The 15,173-nt window shown below is 39.5% G+C and overlaps 1 protein-coding gene across 4 annotated transcripts in view; it reads left to right on the forward strand.

Annotated features, from left to right (window-relative positions):
• The window catches only part of RAD50 (RAD50 double strand break repair protein), an 86,773-nt gene that overhangs the window by 39,690 nt on the left and 31,910 nt on the right, over nucleotides 1-15,173 (forward strand). For all 4 annotated transcript variants that reach the window (XM_009209045.3, XM_009209046.2, NM_001169034.1 and 1 more), the window contains exons 13-19: nucleotides 410-647; nucleotides 8,807-8,996; nucleotides 9,401-9,527; nucleotides 10,285-10,478; nucleotides 14,094-14,204; nucleotides 14,598-14,690; nucleotides 14,765-14,878. In XM_009209045.3, coding sequence (XP_009207309.1) covers nucleotides 410-647; nucleotides 8,807-8,996; nucleotides 9,401-9,527; nucleotides 10,285-10,478; nucleotides 14,094-14,204; nucleotides 14,598-14,690; nucleotides 14,765-14,878 — 1,067 coding nt within the window. The remainder of the gene's footprint in view (nucleotides 1-409; nucleotides 648-8,806; nucleotides 8,997-9,400; nucleotides 9,528-10,284; nucleotides 10,479-14,093; nucleotides 14,205-14,597; nucleotides 14,691-14,764; nucleotides 14,879-15,173) is intronic.

Consider the following 15,173-nt stretch of genomic DNA (forward strand, 5'->3'; position numbering starts at 1 on the left):
TTTCAGTCCTGGCTCTACAACTTACTCACTGTGTGACTTTAGGCAAGTTACTGAAACCTTCCTGTGTTTCATCGTCTGTAAAATGAGGACACAACTACCACCTGGGGTACTGAGGAGTGAATGAGATTATAGTTGTAAAACCCTTAGAACAGTGCCTGGCACAGAGAAAGCTCTCAGTAGACATTTTGTTATACTTATAATGTGTTACCAAAAAATATTTATACAAATCTGAATGTATCATGCTCTTTGGAAGAGAATATTGGAATTTTAAGTATCAGAATTTTTATTTCTTTTATAATATATTTATAAAGTAAGAATAATATATTTATAGAAAAAGATGAAACCATATTGACAATACTGTATTTTATGTTTTTTCTCATTGGTGATATAACTTATTTTCTTAAAATAGCCATGCTGGCTGGAGCCACAGCAGTTTACTCCCAGTTCATTACTCAGCTAACAGATGAAAACCAGTCATGTTGCCCCGTTTGTCAGAGAGTTTTTCAGACAGAGGCTGAATTACAAGAAGTCATCAGTGATTTGCAGTCTAAACTGCGACTTGCTCCAGATAAACTCAAGTCAACAGAATCAGAGCTAAAAAAAAAGGAAAAGCGGCGTGATGAAATGCTAGGACTTGTGCCCATGAGGTAAGAATAGGGATTTACCTTAACTGTACCTGTAGCAGCACATTGTAAAAGGTACCTGTCTCATGCCTGGGCAGATGGTAGTTACTCAGTAAGAACTCTGAGCTAGTATGCCCTGTCTTAGGTCACTTCTGTGATAAGAAGAGTCAATTATTTTGTTTAAAGGTAAGCTTTTTTTTTTTTTTTTTTTTTTTTGAGACGGAGTTTCGCTCTATCGCCCAGGCTGGAGTGCAGTGGCCAGATCTCAGCTCACTACAAGCTCTGCCTCCCGGGTTCACGGCATTCTCCTGCCTCAGCCTCCCAAGTAGCTGGGACTACAGGCGCCCGCCACCTTGCCCGGCTAGTTTTTTTTTTTGTACTTTTTAGTAGAGACGGGGTTTCACCATATTAACCAGGATGGTCTCGATCTCCTGACCTCGTGATCCGCCCGTCTCGGCCTCCCAAAGTGCTGGGATTACAGGCTTGAGCCACCGCGCCCGGCCTAAAGGTAAGCTTATTTCCTTTCTTTTATTTTTCCTGAGACAGAGTCTCTCTCTGTCACCTAAGCTGGAGGGCACGATCTTGGCTTATTGCAACCTCCACCTCCCAGAAGCGATTCCCATGCCTCAGCCTCCTCAGTAGCTGGGATTACAGGCATGCACCACCATGCCCAGCTAATTTTTGTAATTTTTAGTAAAGATGGAGTTTCACCATGTTGGCCAGGCTGATCTCAAACTCCTGACCTCGAGGGATTGGCCCACCTCAGCCTCCCTGGGATCACAGGTGTGAGCACCGTGCATGGCCGGTAAGCTTATTTCTTAAAATGTGAGGTAGACATAGTCTACGTTCTTTTGTATGTGTGTTTAATTCCCAAGACTTAGCTTGTGGGCATAGATTTTCACAGATTTAGGACTGTCGACTTGCCACTTTATGAACCCAGCAAAAGAATTTAAGTACTGAAAAGTTCTCCCAGAAGACAGATTTTAAACTATGTTTTTAATGTCTTTTCCACTTTCAAAAAGATTTTCAGTTGTTTATATTTTCCCTCACTTGTACAAGAAATTCATGTTATGTTCTGTTTACAAATAAAAATCAAGTTAGGAAATATGTGATGATTGCCTTAGTGTCTCCCAGAACATAGAGAACAAGGCTGGTCCCAGAGACCTAAGACATGACCCTCCAGGAGCTAATGGTCTGATTAAGAAGACAGGCTCTCAGAATTCAGCGTTTAGAAAACTAGGCTTAATAAAGTGCTTAACAAAATGATTCAAACAAATGTGTTAGTTAAGAAGGGAGGAGTCAGTGGATACAAAATGAGAAAAATATTTTGAGAATGAGGCAGGGAGAGAAATATAAGGCCTGGAGAAGTTCATTCAGCTCAACCGAGAGGAGATGGAAGTCAGAACATGGTGCAAAGGGAAGAGGAGTATGACCTATGCTGCAGTAGAAATGTTATCTGGAGTTTGGGCAATTATTTATAGGGATTGAATCTTGTACACTGAGGAGATAGGGCTACATTATATTCAGGCCTAGTTATAACTCTTTCTGATAGGTGATGAGGAGGAGCCAACCTAAGGGATTTAATGAAAGATGTATTTTAGGAAAATTAATCTAGTATCAGTATATTGACTGAAACAGGCTGAGAAAAGCTTAGGAAGCAGAAAATCCAGGAGAGTGAAAGTGATTGCCCTGGAAAACCAAGGAGGAGTTTCAGGAAAAGGAGAAAGAAAGGCCTAAGAAGATGTGGTTCGCGGCAGCCAGCTTCTAAGATGGTCCCTAGTAATCTCGGCCTCTTAGTATTCATACCCTTGTATAGTCCCCTCTCATGCTGTTGCAGGATTGGTCTGTGTAACTGATAAAACAGGCAGAAGTGATAGTATGGCCTTTCCAACGTTAGGTTATTTAAGGTACTATGGCTTCTTCTGTGCTCGCATGTGCACGTACCCTCACTCGTGTGAACTTGCTCACTCTCCCCCTCTTCTTCCCCTCTCTCACCCACTTTGTCCCCTTCTGTCTCTTGTCTGAGGGAAGCTAGCTGCCATGTTGCAAGCAGCCCTCTGGAGAGCCCCTTGTGGTAAGGACCTGAGGCCTTTGAGCAAGTGAGTTTGGAAATAGACTTTGTAGCAGTCAAGCCTTAAGATGACTGCAGTCCTGGCTTACAGCTTGATTGCAACTTCATGCGAGACCCTGAGTGAGAAGTGTTATCTCCTGATCCTGGTATCTCTGAGAAATAATAAGTGCTGTTATTTTAAGCTGCTAAGTTTTGGGATACTTTGTTATGCAACAAGAGATAACAAATACAAGCATCAAGGGTGAAAACGAGATTATTGGGGCCACAGAGATGAGGAGACAGAAGCAGTAGTTTGAGAATAAAAAGGAAGGAGAGGAATAAGATAGTATATTGAAAAGAAAAAGATCAAATGGATAAAATTTGAAATTGGTAGAAAGTACATGTAGGAAAAATGTGAGCTTAGTTCTGTGTTAGACAGTTATACAATAAATGGCAGAAATTAACATCGTATTATAGCTGTCATCGCCCAGGCTGGAGTGCAGTGATGCAATCTTGGCTCACTGCAACCTCCACCTCCCTGGTTCAAGCAATTCCCCTGCCTCAGCCTCCCAAGTAGCTGGGATTACAGGCGCACGTCACCACACTCCGCTAATTTTTTTGTATTTTTAGTAGAGACAGGGTTTCACCATGTTGGCCAGACTGGTCTCAAACTCCTGACCTCAGGCAATCACCTGTCTCAGCCTCCCAAAGTGCTGGGATTACAGGAGTGAGCCACCGTGCTGGGCCACAGTTTCCCCTCTAAGAGTAAAGTGCATGTCTTACTTATTGTTGTATCTCCACAGTTCCGTGTATATTGCAGCTTTGATAACTGTTTGCTGAATGAATGAGAACTGTAATGTCTGTTCCAATTATTTATTGCTGTGTAACAAACCTCAAATCTATCTCACAATAATTAATTTCTCATGGTTCTGTGGTATGACTGGGCTCAGCTAGGTGGCTGTCACTTGAGGTCTTATGGTTGTAGTCAGATGTTGGCTGCAGTCATCTCAAAGTGTAACCGAGCTGGATGTTCTTGATGGCTCACGTGACTGACAGCGATGCTGACTGTTGTTTGGCAGCTCAGCTGGGGCTCTCAAAACAGGATGTCTTCACATGGCCTCTGCATGTGTCTTGGGCTTTTGGAAGCATAGTGACCGGGTTCCTAAACAGACTATCCCAAGAGTAAGTATTCCATGAACAGGAAGTGGAAGCTGCAAGTCCTTTAAGGCCTAGACTGAGAAACTGGCACAGTGACACTTCATTTTCTATTGGTCAGAGTGGTCACAGAGACTCCCAAGATTCAGTGAGGGAGTATACTGTGTCTCTTGATGGAAAGAGTATCAAAGTACTTGTGACTGACTTCAATCTGCATAACCCTATATCTGCAGTAGCATCTATGTGCCATTCTGGTTACCTAGAGACTAGGCAACCACACATTTGTATATTCTATATTGTAACTTTGATAACAATTTGTTGAATGAATGAGAACTGTAGTGTCTATTCCCGTTATTTATTGCTGTGTAACAACACCCCTCAAAACTGTCTCACAAGGCCGGGCGCGGTGGCTCAAGCCTGTAATCCCAGCACTTTGGGAGGCTGAGACGGGCGGATCACGAGGTCAGGAGATCGAGACCATCCTGGCTAACACGGTGAAACCCCGTCTCTACTAAAAAATACAAAAAACTAGCCGGGTGAGGTGGCGGGCGCCTGTAGTCCCAGCTACTCTGGAGGCTGAGGCAAGAGAATGGCATAAACCCGGGAGGCGGAGCATGCAGTGAGCTGAGATCTAGCCAGTGCACTCCAGCCTGGGTGACAGAGCGAGACTCCGTCTCAAAAAAAAAAAAAAAGAACTGTCTCACAGTGATTAGTTTTTCATGGTTTCATGGGATGACTGGGCTCAGCTAGGTTATCTACCTGGCTAGTTTAGCCAGTTAAATGTCTGGTTACCACACATTTTAAGAGAACCTGAAGCTAGAAAAAGCCTAGAGGAAGCACTAAAAATGGACCAAGATGCTGGCAGGGCTGCTAAGTGAGGACACGTGTGTGGGGAAACCATTTTCATAAAGGAACCAAAACTTGAAAACCTGAAGAGCAGGGAAATGATGAACCCCCGTTTGTTTAGCAAGCTCTTAACAGAATGTCAATGGGCCATTCTGGAAAACTGGAGAAGGATGAGTTTGGGACAAATGAGAGAGGAAGTCTTCTTCCCAATAGTAGGAAATAACATTATAAAACACGTTTTTTTAAAGTTTAAATAAATCCACAAATGGAAGGTCAATAATGAATTAAGAGGACTTGATTGATTGATAGGGTCTTGTTCCTGTCGTCCAGGCTGGAGGGTAGTGGTGTAACTGATCATAGCTCACTGAAGCCTGGAACTCCTAGGCTCAAGCAATCCTCCTACCTCAGCCTCCCAAAGTGCTAGGATTACAGGCATGAGCCACCATGCTCAACCAAGAGGACTTTTTGTTTTGTTTTGTTTTGTTTTTTGAAATATAGGAAAGCAATTGCCTAAGGGTACAGTCAGGTTGATTTCAAATTCCAACTCTGCTGGGTGACCTTAAGGATGTTACTTAACTCATTTGGGCCTTAGTATCCCCCACATAAAGTGAGGAGATTGACTTACATGGTCATTAAGCTTCCTGCCACCTCTGGTTAAGACACTACTTTCAGATATCCCCTGGGGTCACTTTCAGAGACATTGTGGAGGTCTATTTATGATAGTCACTTAGGTGGAAGGTTATTGGTGAAGAGGAGTAAAGTAACAAGATTAAATTTATCTGTGTGCCATTTGCCTTTTCACCTTTAGAATATGCCCTTGATGCCAACACTATCATGAGAACTGTTTATTCGTGCAGCCAAGATAGGCAGTCTACTGGAGTGCAGGTAATACAGCAGTAAACAAAATGGACAAAGTCCCTGCCCTCATGGAGTTTATATTCCAGTGGGGAGGAGATGGATGACAAATAAGTGAATATATAATACACCGGGGGATGATCAGGGGCATCGAGAAAAATACAGCAAGATAAGGGAATAGGGAGTAGCTGAAGGGTGGTGGGGGGGACTTGATGAAGGTGGCATTGGAGTGGAAACTTGAGAGAAGTGAGGGAGCCAGCCATGCAGTTGTCCAGAATAATATTCCAGGCAGTACAAAATCTCTGAGACATATTTGACCGGAAGGCCAAAGGGAAGAGTTGTGGAAGATGAGCTCAGAGTAGTAGTAGGGAGCTATATCTTGCTTCTTTGCAGGAAATACTTCATTTAAAGCCTCAGATTCACCAGTACCTAATGTAAAACTAACATCATGACTGAGAACTCAGCTGAAAATATACCTGTTTATCATTTTGTATAGTACTGACTCAGATTCATTTATTATAGCACCTCATTTGAATACAAACTCAATTGGTATTTCCCCCCCATTTCTCCCACAGGTTTTTTTCAGTACCGTATCTGTGTGGGCCTTTTTACACACAATCCCCTTAGAAAAGGAATGCTGTCCAAAAATAGGTGAATTGAGTTTCTGAGAAAACAAAAATCCAAAGAGTAAATTTCAAATATCTGTCTATAAAAAATGATGGGCAAGGTAATGGATATGCTAAATTACCTTTAATCATTGTACATTGTGTACATAGAACATCACATTGTACCCCATAAATGTTTACAATTATGATTTATCTATTGAAAATATTTTTTAAAACCTTGTGAACCATGAGAAAAATTAACTCTTGAATATAAAAAATAAAATGTCATAAAAATGAAAAACAAACCCAGAGAACCCTAATAGATCTCTCTAGTGCATTCTTCAGGGAAGCTTCTCTGCTTTTTCTTAGAACACTTCTTTTGAGACAGAGTTTCACTGTTATTGCCCAGGCTGGAGTGCAGTGGCACAAATCTCGGCTCACTTGAACTCCGCCTCCTGGGTTCAAGCAGTTCTTTAGCCTCAGCTTCCCAAGTAGCTGGGATTATAGGCACCCTTCACCACACCCTGCTAATTTTTTGTATTTTTAGTAGAGATGGGGTTTCACCATGTTGGCCAGGCTGGTCTTGAACTCCTGACCTCAGGTGATCCCACCAGCCTCAGCCTCCCAAAGTGCTGGTATTACAGGCGTGAGCCACCACACCCAGCCAGAACACTTCTTTTAACATCTTAGGTAATCATCAAAAAAGAGTGCACCAAAACCTGGACCATACTGATGAAAGATTTTGTGTGTGTGTATGAAAATGTAAAAATAGGGTTAAAACTGTATGTATACCTATAGTTCTTCACAGAGATGTCCCCAGTTTAATAAATGCTTGGCAATCATTATTAGGGTATCATAGCTGTGTTACTTTTTAGATATTGGGCACATAATTTAAGGCCAACTACTGATCTGTGACAACAGTGTTCAAGAGGTAACATTGGCATGGAATTATTCATAATCTCCATGCCTTCATATTTGTTATACTCATATGGAATAAGAATACCTCCTATTTCTGTGGTATAAAAAACTATAGGTCTGACATGCACACGTGTTTACTGCGGCACTACTCACAATAGCAAAGACTTGGAACCAACGCAAATGCCCATCAGTGATAGACTGGATAAAGAAAATGTGGCACATGTACACCATGGAGTAACTATGCAGCCATATAAAAGGATGAGTTCATGTCCTTTGCAGGGACATGGATGAAGCTGGAAACCATCATTCTCAGCAAACTAACACAGGAGACCAGAAAAGCAAACACCACATATTCTTACTCATAAGTGAGAGCTGAACAATGAGAGCACATGGACACAGGGAGGGGAACATCACACACTGGGGCCTATCAGCTGGTGGGGGACTAGGGGAAGGATAGCATTAGGAGAAATACCTAATGTAGATGATGGGTTGGTAGGTGCAGCAAACCACCGTAGCACGTGTATACCTATGTAACAAACCTGCACGTTCTACACATGTACCCCAGAACTTAAAGCATAAAAAGTAAATAAATTAATTAAAAATTAAAAAATTTAAAAAAAACTATAAGTCTGTTGCCACAGGTCAGGTTGGCATTTCTTGATCATAGTTTGCATTTTTAAAAAATCATTAAGTAGTAGCCACTTGAGTTTCTGGTTATTCTTTTAGTTTATAATAAGACTCCCATTAGAGACCAGTTTAATTTATCATACTGCTTTGTCATACTAATTCCATATAATTTTAAATAAGAATTTGGAATATTTCTGAAGTAAATTTTTTTAAAAGATTAAATATGTGTTATTGTTTCAGAGGCATCAGCAAAAATAGTTGTCAGTACCTGCCATGGAGGCAGTAGTTCATTAGCTAGAGTAATGAGTACCAGTAAAATCGGTTGACATTTTGTACCTTAAACCCATGTAGCATTTGACTTAATGGCTGGTTTCCTTCCTTTTATTCCTGTAATTTAAAAAGTTGTTATTTTGAAATAATTTTAGGTTTACAGAAAAATTATAAAAATAATACAAATTATTCACATATATCCCTCACCCAGCTTCTCCTGATATTAACTATTTATGTACTCTGTTATAATACAGTTATCAAAACCAGGATTAACATTGGTATAATGCTACTAACTAAATTACAGACTACATCGAATTTAGCAGTTTTTCCATCAATGCCTTTTGTGTTTCAGGGTTCCATGCAGGATCCCACATAGCATCTAGTTGTTACTTCTCCTTAGGCTCCTGCAGTCTGTAACAGTCTGTCTTTATCTTTCATGACCTTAACACTTTTGGTGAATATGACCAGTTCATTAGTAGACTATTTCTCAGTTTGACAAACACCACAGTAATAATTATTGCAAGGAAGATCTGTCAGTGGATACTAAAATCAGTAGGCAGAAAGTTGAGGAGAAGCAAGATATTTACGTAGTCTCAACATTTCTCTCCTAAGATACTTATTAATTACAAAGACCAAAACAGTAACTTTACAGTGGAGAAACCTGGCCGACACCACCTAAGCCAAGTGAATAAAGATTAACATCATCAGTAATAAGACATATTGATATCATGATTCTCTACCCACTGATAGGATACCCCAATGTCACTTCTGTGGTATTCTTCCTAAAAATACACAAAACCTCAGTCTAACTGTGAGAAACATCAGATACTTTATTTTTAATTGTGTTTTCTATTTAGGCAAAGCATAATTGATTTGAAGGAGAAGGAAATACCAGAATTAAGAAACAAATTGCAGAATGTCAATAGAGACATACAGCGCCTAAAGAACGACATAGAAGAACAAGAAACACTCTTGGGTACAATAATGCCTGAAGAAGAAAGTGCTAAAGTGTGCCTGACAGATGTTACAATTATGGAGAGGTTCCAGGTAAGTTTATTGTAGTTTAAGGCAGAATAAAACTTGCTCCATGGTAGCTTGAATTTGAAGTGTGAGAGTTAAAAATAGTAGCTAGTATTCAGGTACAGGTTGTGTTTAGAATTCCCCATCCTGAATTTCAGATGCCCTCAGGGAGCAACTGCTTAGTTTACATCCCTGGGTTTAAATTTTTTAATTCATAAATTTAAAAATTAAGACAGTTGTTTGTTTTTCATTTTTAGTCAGCTTCCTTTTGTTTACATCATTTCACTTTTATACTGTTACACTTTGCTAAAATTGTATCTGGAAATGGTTTATAAGTTTAGATTTAAAAAATGATAATAGCAATTAATTTTTAAAGATTTTGAATAATGCAGTAAGTTTATTAAAGGAAATAATTTTGTTATATTCCTAAGATGGAACTTAAAGATGTTGAAAGAAAAATTGCACAACAAGCAGCTAAGCTACAAGGAATAGACTTAGATCGAACTGTCCAACAAGTCAACCAGGAGAAACAAGAGAAACAGCACAAGTTAGACACAGGTAATACAGTCTGTGTCCTTCTGTACCCATAGAGACTTCAGCATTGCCAGCACATGCCTTTTATACTCAATTTTATACCTGTTACGTAGACAAGGAAGTTCCTTCCAGTCCACAGTATATTCGCTCTTTTTTTCTGAAAAGCATCACTTCTCTTTGTTCTCTTACTTTGCACAACAGATTTTGAATAGTAGGAGAGTGTCAAATAAGCTGTATTCTTTTTCTTTTTTTTTTTTAAGATGGAATTTTGCTCTTGTTGCCTAGGCTGGAGTGCAGTGGTGCAATCTCAGCTCACTGCAACCTCCGCCTCCCAGGTTCAAGTGATTCTCCTGCCTCACCCTCCTGAGTAGCTGGGATTACAGGCACTCGTCACCACACCCAGCTAATTTTTGTATTTTTTAGTAGAGGCGGGGTTTCACTGTGTTTGTCAGGCTGGTCTCAAACTCCTGACCTCGGGATTCACCCGCCTCGGCCTCCCAAAGTGCTGGGATTACAAGCATGAGCCAGTGCGGCCTGGCCATGAGCTATATTCTTTCTCAGTCATACCTGCCCTGTGAGCTTTCCCTGTGAGTGGTCAGCAGGGGACATCAAGCTGATTTGGGAGCTAGCAGGGTTCTCGTTATATGTTTGTTGCAGTGGGTGGGGCCCACAGAAACTCAGCATTTGTGGATTCCATAGACTAATAAAAATGGGAAGAATGATACAAATAGTATTTTCTATACCCTTACATTAATTACTGTGTTAATATGTTCTTGTGTAGTTTCTAGTAAGATTGAATTGAATCGTAAGCTTATACAGGACCAGCAGGAACAGATTCAGCATCTAAAAAGTATAACAAATGAGCTAAAATCTGAGAAACTTCAGATATCCACTAATTTGCAACGTCGTCAGCAACTGGAGGAGCAGACTGTGGAATTATCCACTGAAGTTCAGTCTTTGTACAGAGAGATAAAGGTAAGAATATCCATACATATTTTTTGTAAAATTATTTTAATTTTATTTTTATTTTTTGAGACAGTCTCACCCTGTTGCCCAGGCTGGAGTGCAGTAGTGCAGTCTCGGCTCACTGCAAGCTCCATCTCCTGGGTTCAAGCGATTCTCCTGCCTCAGCCTCCCGAGTAGCTGGAATTACAGGCGTGCACCACCACGCCCAGCTAATTTTTGTATTTAGTAGAGACGGGTTTGTGCCATTGGACAGGCTGGTCTCAAACTCCTGAACTCAGTTGATCTGCCTACCTTGGCCTCCCAAAGTGTTGGGATTACAGGCGTGAGCCACTATGCCCCACCCTATTCTTCTTTTTTAGAGACAAAGAGTCTTCCTCTGTCTCCCAAGCTGGAATGCAGTGGTGCAGTCACAGCTCACTCACTGCAGCCTTGACTTCCTGAGCTCAGGCAATCGTCTTGCCTCAGCCTCTCAAGTAGATGGGACTACAGGCACAACCCACCACGCCTGGCTAATTTTTAAAATTTTTGTAGAGACAGGGTCTCACTATGTTGTTCAGGCTGGTCTCAAACTCTGCCTCAAGCAATGCAGCTTTGGCCTCCCAAAATTACAGGCATACATCACCTCAGTCCACGTTTCTTTAATATGAAATGCTCCTTATTAGTGTAATGGCCAGAACTCTCAGCACCTCATTGCACTTATTCTAAAATTGACCACATAATTGGAAGTAAAACACTCTCAGCAAATGCAAAAGAACAGAAATCATAACAGTCTCTCAGACCACAGTGCAATCAGATTAGAACTCAGGATTAAGAAACTCACTCAAAACCGTACAACTACATGGAAACTGAACAACCTGCTCCCGAATGACTGCCAGTTAAAATAACGAAATGAAGGCAGAAATAAAGATGTTGTTTGAAACCAATGAAAACAAAGATACAACATACCAGAATCTCTGAGACACATTGAAAGCAGTATGTAGAGGGAAATTCATAGCACTAAATGCCCACAAGAGAAAGCAGGAAAGAGCTAAATTCGACACCCTAACATCACAATTAAAAGAACCAGAGAAACAAGAACAAACAAATTCAAAAGCTAGCAGAAGACAAGAAATAACTAAGATCAGAGCAGAACCGAAGGAGATAGAGACACAAAAAACCCTTCAAAAAAATCAATCCAGGAACTGGGTTTTTAAAAAGATCAACAAAATAGACCACTAGCCAGACTAATAAAGAAGAAAAGAGAGAAGAATCAAATAGATGCAGTAAGAAATGATAAAGGGGATATCACCACCAATCCCACAGAAAATACAGACTACCATCAGAGAATACTATAAACACCTCCACGCAAATAAACTAGAAAATCTAGAAGAAATGGATAAATTCCTGGATATATCCACCCTCCCGAGTCTAACCCAGGAAGAAGTCAAATCCCTGAATGGACCAATAACAAGTTCTGAAATTGAGGCAGTAATAGCCTGCCAACCAAAAAAGTCCAGGACCAGAGAGATTCACAGCCGAATTCTACCAGAGGTACAAAGAGGAGCTGGTACCATTCTTTCTGAAACTATTCCAAACAATAGAAAAAGAGGAAATCCTCCCTAACTCATTTTATAAGGCCAGCATCATCCTGATACCAAACCCTGGCAGACACACAACAAAAGAAGAAAATTTCAGGCCAGTATCCCTGATGTGCATCGATGCAAAAATCCTCAATAAAATACTGGCAAACTGAATCCAGCAGCACGTCAAAAAGCTTATCCACCAGGATCAAGTCGGCTTCATTCCTGGGATGCAAGGCTGGTTCAACATATGCAAATCAGTAAATGTAATCCATTACATGAACAGAACCAAAGACAAAAACCACATGATTATCTCAATAGATGGAGAAAAGACATTCAATAAAATTCAACACCCCTTCATGCTAAAAGCTCTCAATAAACTATGTATCGATGGAACATATTTCAAAATAATAAGCTATTTATGACAAACCCACAGCCAATATCATACTGAATGGGCAAAAACTGGAAGCATTCCCTTTGAAAACCAGCTGTTATGAGGATCAAATGAAAATGGTATAATCATTCTTTGTGTGGTTCCTAAGTGATAGAACTTGTACTAGTAAGTAAAGATTTCTGGAAGAAGGAATTTGCCATAATAAGGAAGAACTGGCTGCCTGGTTAAGCAGCAAATGTTATTGGAGGTGGTCAGGTGGTGGTTGGTTAACTCTGTATAAGGATTCCTGCTTGTACAGGAGGTTTGTCTTATCTGCAGATCCTTTATCTATAGCAGACACTCTCAGTCATAGCACTCTTTCCATTTGATTCCAGATGTGGTTTCAGAATCCTTACCAATACAGTGAGCAGGCACTCAGTTGCCACTGGAATCCTTTTGACATCCCTTATATAGATTAATCACATCTAAGACTCAACCAGTTATAAACAGTTTTAGAAACAGTCTTACCTAGGTTTATATAATTATGGGTACTCATTCAATAAGCACTAAGTATATTACTGAATAATTACTGTAAATTTTTATTTCTTAAATAATTTTGGATTACAAAATATCAGAGGTTCAGAATATGATATTAAAATAATACTACTTGCATTTGTATAATTTTTTACTGTTTATAAAGCACTTTGACATTGAACCATTCAGTGCCTCAGCAACCCTATTTAGATGATGAAATCTCTTTATAGAAAAAGGAATTGAGATTTACAAATGTCTCACGAGTGCCTAAGTTTATGCAGCTGATAGGAAGCAGAGTTGATTTTCTGACAGATCTTCTGACACTGAAGGCATTTGACTTCCTAACACACCATACCACTTCCCAGTATGATAAAATAGACATATATTGAAGTAATTACTAAATAATTGTATCTGCCTCTATAGATTCACTCAATACTTCAGAATCTTAAAGAGCTTGAGGACCATTGTTTTGAACTGTGGTTATCATATAACTATGTTGTAGATTTAGTGTTACAAGGCTAAATAATGGGGACTTCTATTTAGTAAAATAGTTTATTATTTGAAAGCCCCGTTCCTTCCAGAATAGATGTGGACACACCAACATTAGTTTAACAGTATGCTTTTATTACCATAAAATATCTGCATAGCCTTAGCAGGCTAAGCTTAAGAACAGAAGTGTTTTTACCATGGTATTTTCATCTGTAAAAGAAAAGTCTGGACTGAATGAGCTTTCCTATTCTTTGATCATGCAGCAGTGACAGGGGTACCTATAAAATCATGAAAACTCATGCTTGAAGCCACACGCTAATATAATTGGGAGCACATGGCCTAGATTAAGAATCAAATTAGTGGTTGATGCAGTATAGTATGCATAGTGGTTAAGAGAGTGATCTCTGGAGCTGGACTGGGTTAAAATCTTGGCTGATTCATTTATTGGCTGTTGTGACCCTGGACAAGTCATTCTCTGTGTCTGTTTGCTCATGTGAAATATAGGACTGAAAATGATGGTACTGTCCTCCTAGGGTCATTGAAAGGAGCAAATGCGTTGACATTTAGAGCCTGGCACATAGAAAGTGCTTTTATTAAGGCTATGAAGTCTGACACCTAAAGTAAGATAATGGAATATTATATAATACTTTATCTTTTTTATATTTTTAGGATGCTAAAGAGCAGGTAAGCCCTTTGGAAACAACGTTGGAAAAGTTCCAGCAAGAAAAAGAAGAAATAATCAACAAAAAAAATACAAGCAACAAAATAGCACAGGATAAAGTAAGATTTCATTTATATATTTACTTATCAAATACCTGTATTAAACTTACGTTCATAGCACCATGTTGGACACTGTTATTCCACATGAAATTAAATAGCATAAGATAAATAGTATTTTCAGATTCATGGTATAATTTTGACATTAGAAATTCTTGTTAGAACAAGGATTAGAGGTAAATTATTTTGCTGCTTGATCTAAAATAGAAGTTAAGGATTAAGATTAATTAATCCATTCCTATAGGTGAGAAAGGGACTTGTCTGAGATCATAAAATTCAGCAGTGGTGGAGACTGGAACCCAAGGTTCATAACTTCTCAGCCAGTGTTTTACTGTGCTCTCCTGTTATGTGCCCTTAAGTACAACCAGTGTAAATTTAATGAATATTTTTCTACAGCTGAATGATATTAAAGAGAAGGTTAAAAATATTCATGGTTATATGAAAGACATTGAGAATTATATTCAAGATGGGAAAGACGACTATAAGAAGGTAATTTAAAACTTAAAATTATTTATTTGATTGTGTTTTTATTTCATGTGCTTAAAGAATTTTCTTTTTTGTAGCAAAAAGAAACTGAACTTAATAAAGTAATAGCTCAACTAAGTGAATGCGAGAAACACAAAGAAAAGATAAATGAAGATATGAGAATCATGAGACAAGATATTGATACACAGAAGGTAGGTCTGTTTTGCTTATGGTGTCACTTACACCTATGACATTCTTTGCTATAGTTTTATTTTCAATAGAAGATCCATTGAATAGAAATGCAAAAAGTAAAGAGGCCAAGCTTAAGCTTGGTGGCTCACACCTGTAATCCCAGCACTTTGGGAGGCCAAGGCGGGTGGATCACTTGAGGCTGGGAGTTCAAGACCAGCCTGGCCAACACAGTGAAACTCTGTCTCTACTAAAAATACAAAAATTAGCCGGCCGTGGTGGCGCACACCTGTAGTCCCAGCTACTCGGGAAGCTGAG

The sequence above is a fragment of the Papio anubis genome, chromosome 5 (assembly GCF_008728515.1).
Source record: "Papio anubis isolate 15944 chromosome 5, Panubis1.0, whole genome shotgun sequence".
In the NCBI taxonomy this organism is placed as follows: Eukaryota; Metazoa; Chordata; class Mammalia; order Primates; family Cercopithecidae; genus Papio; species Papio anubis.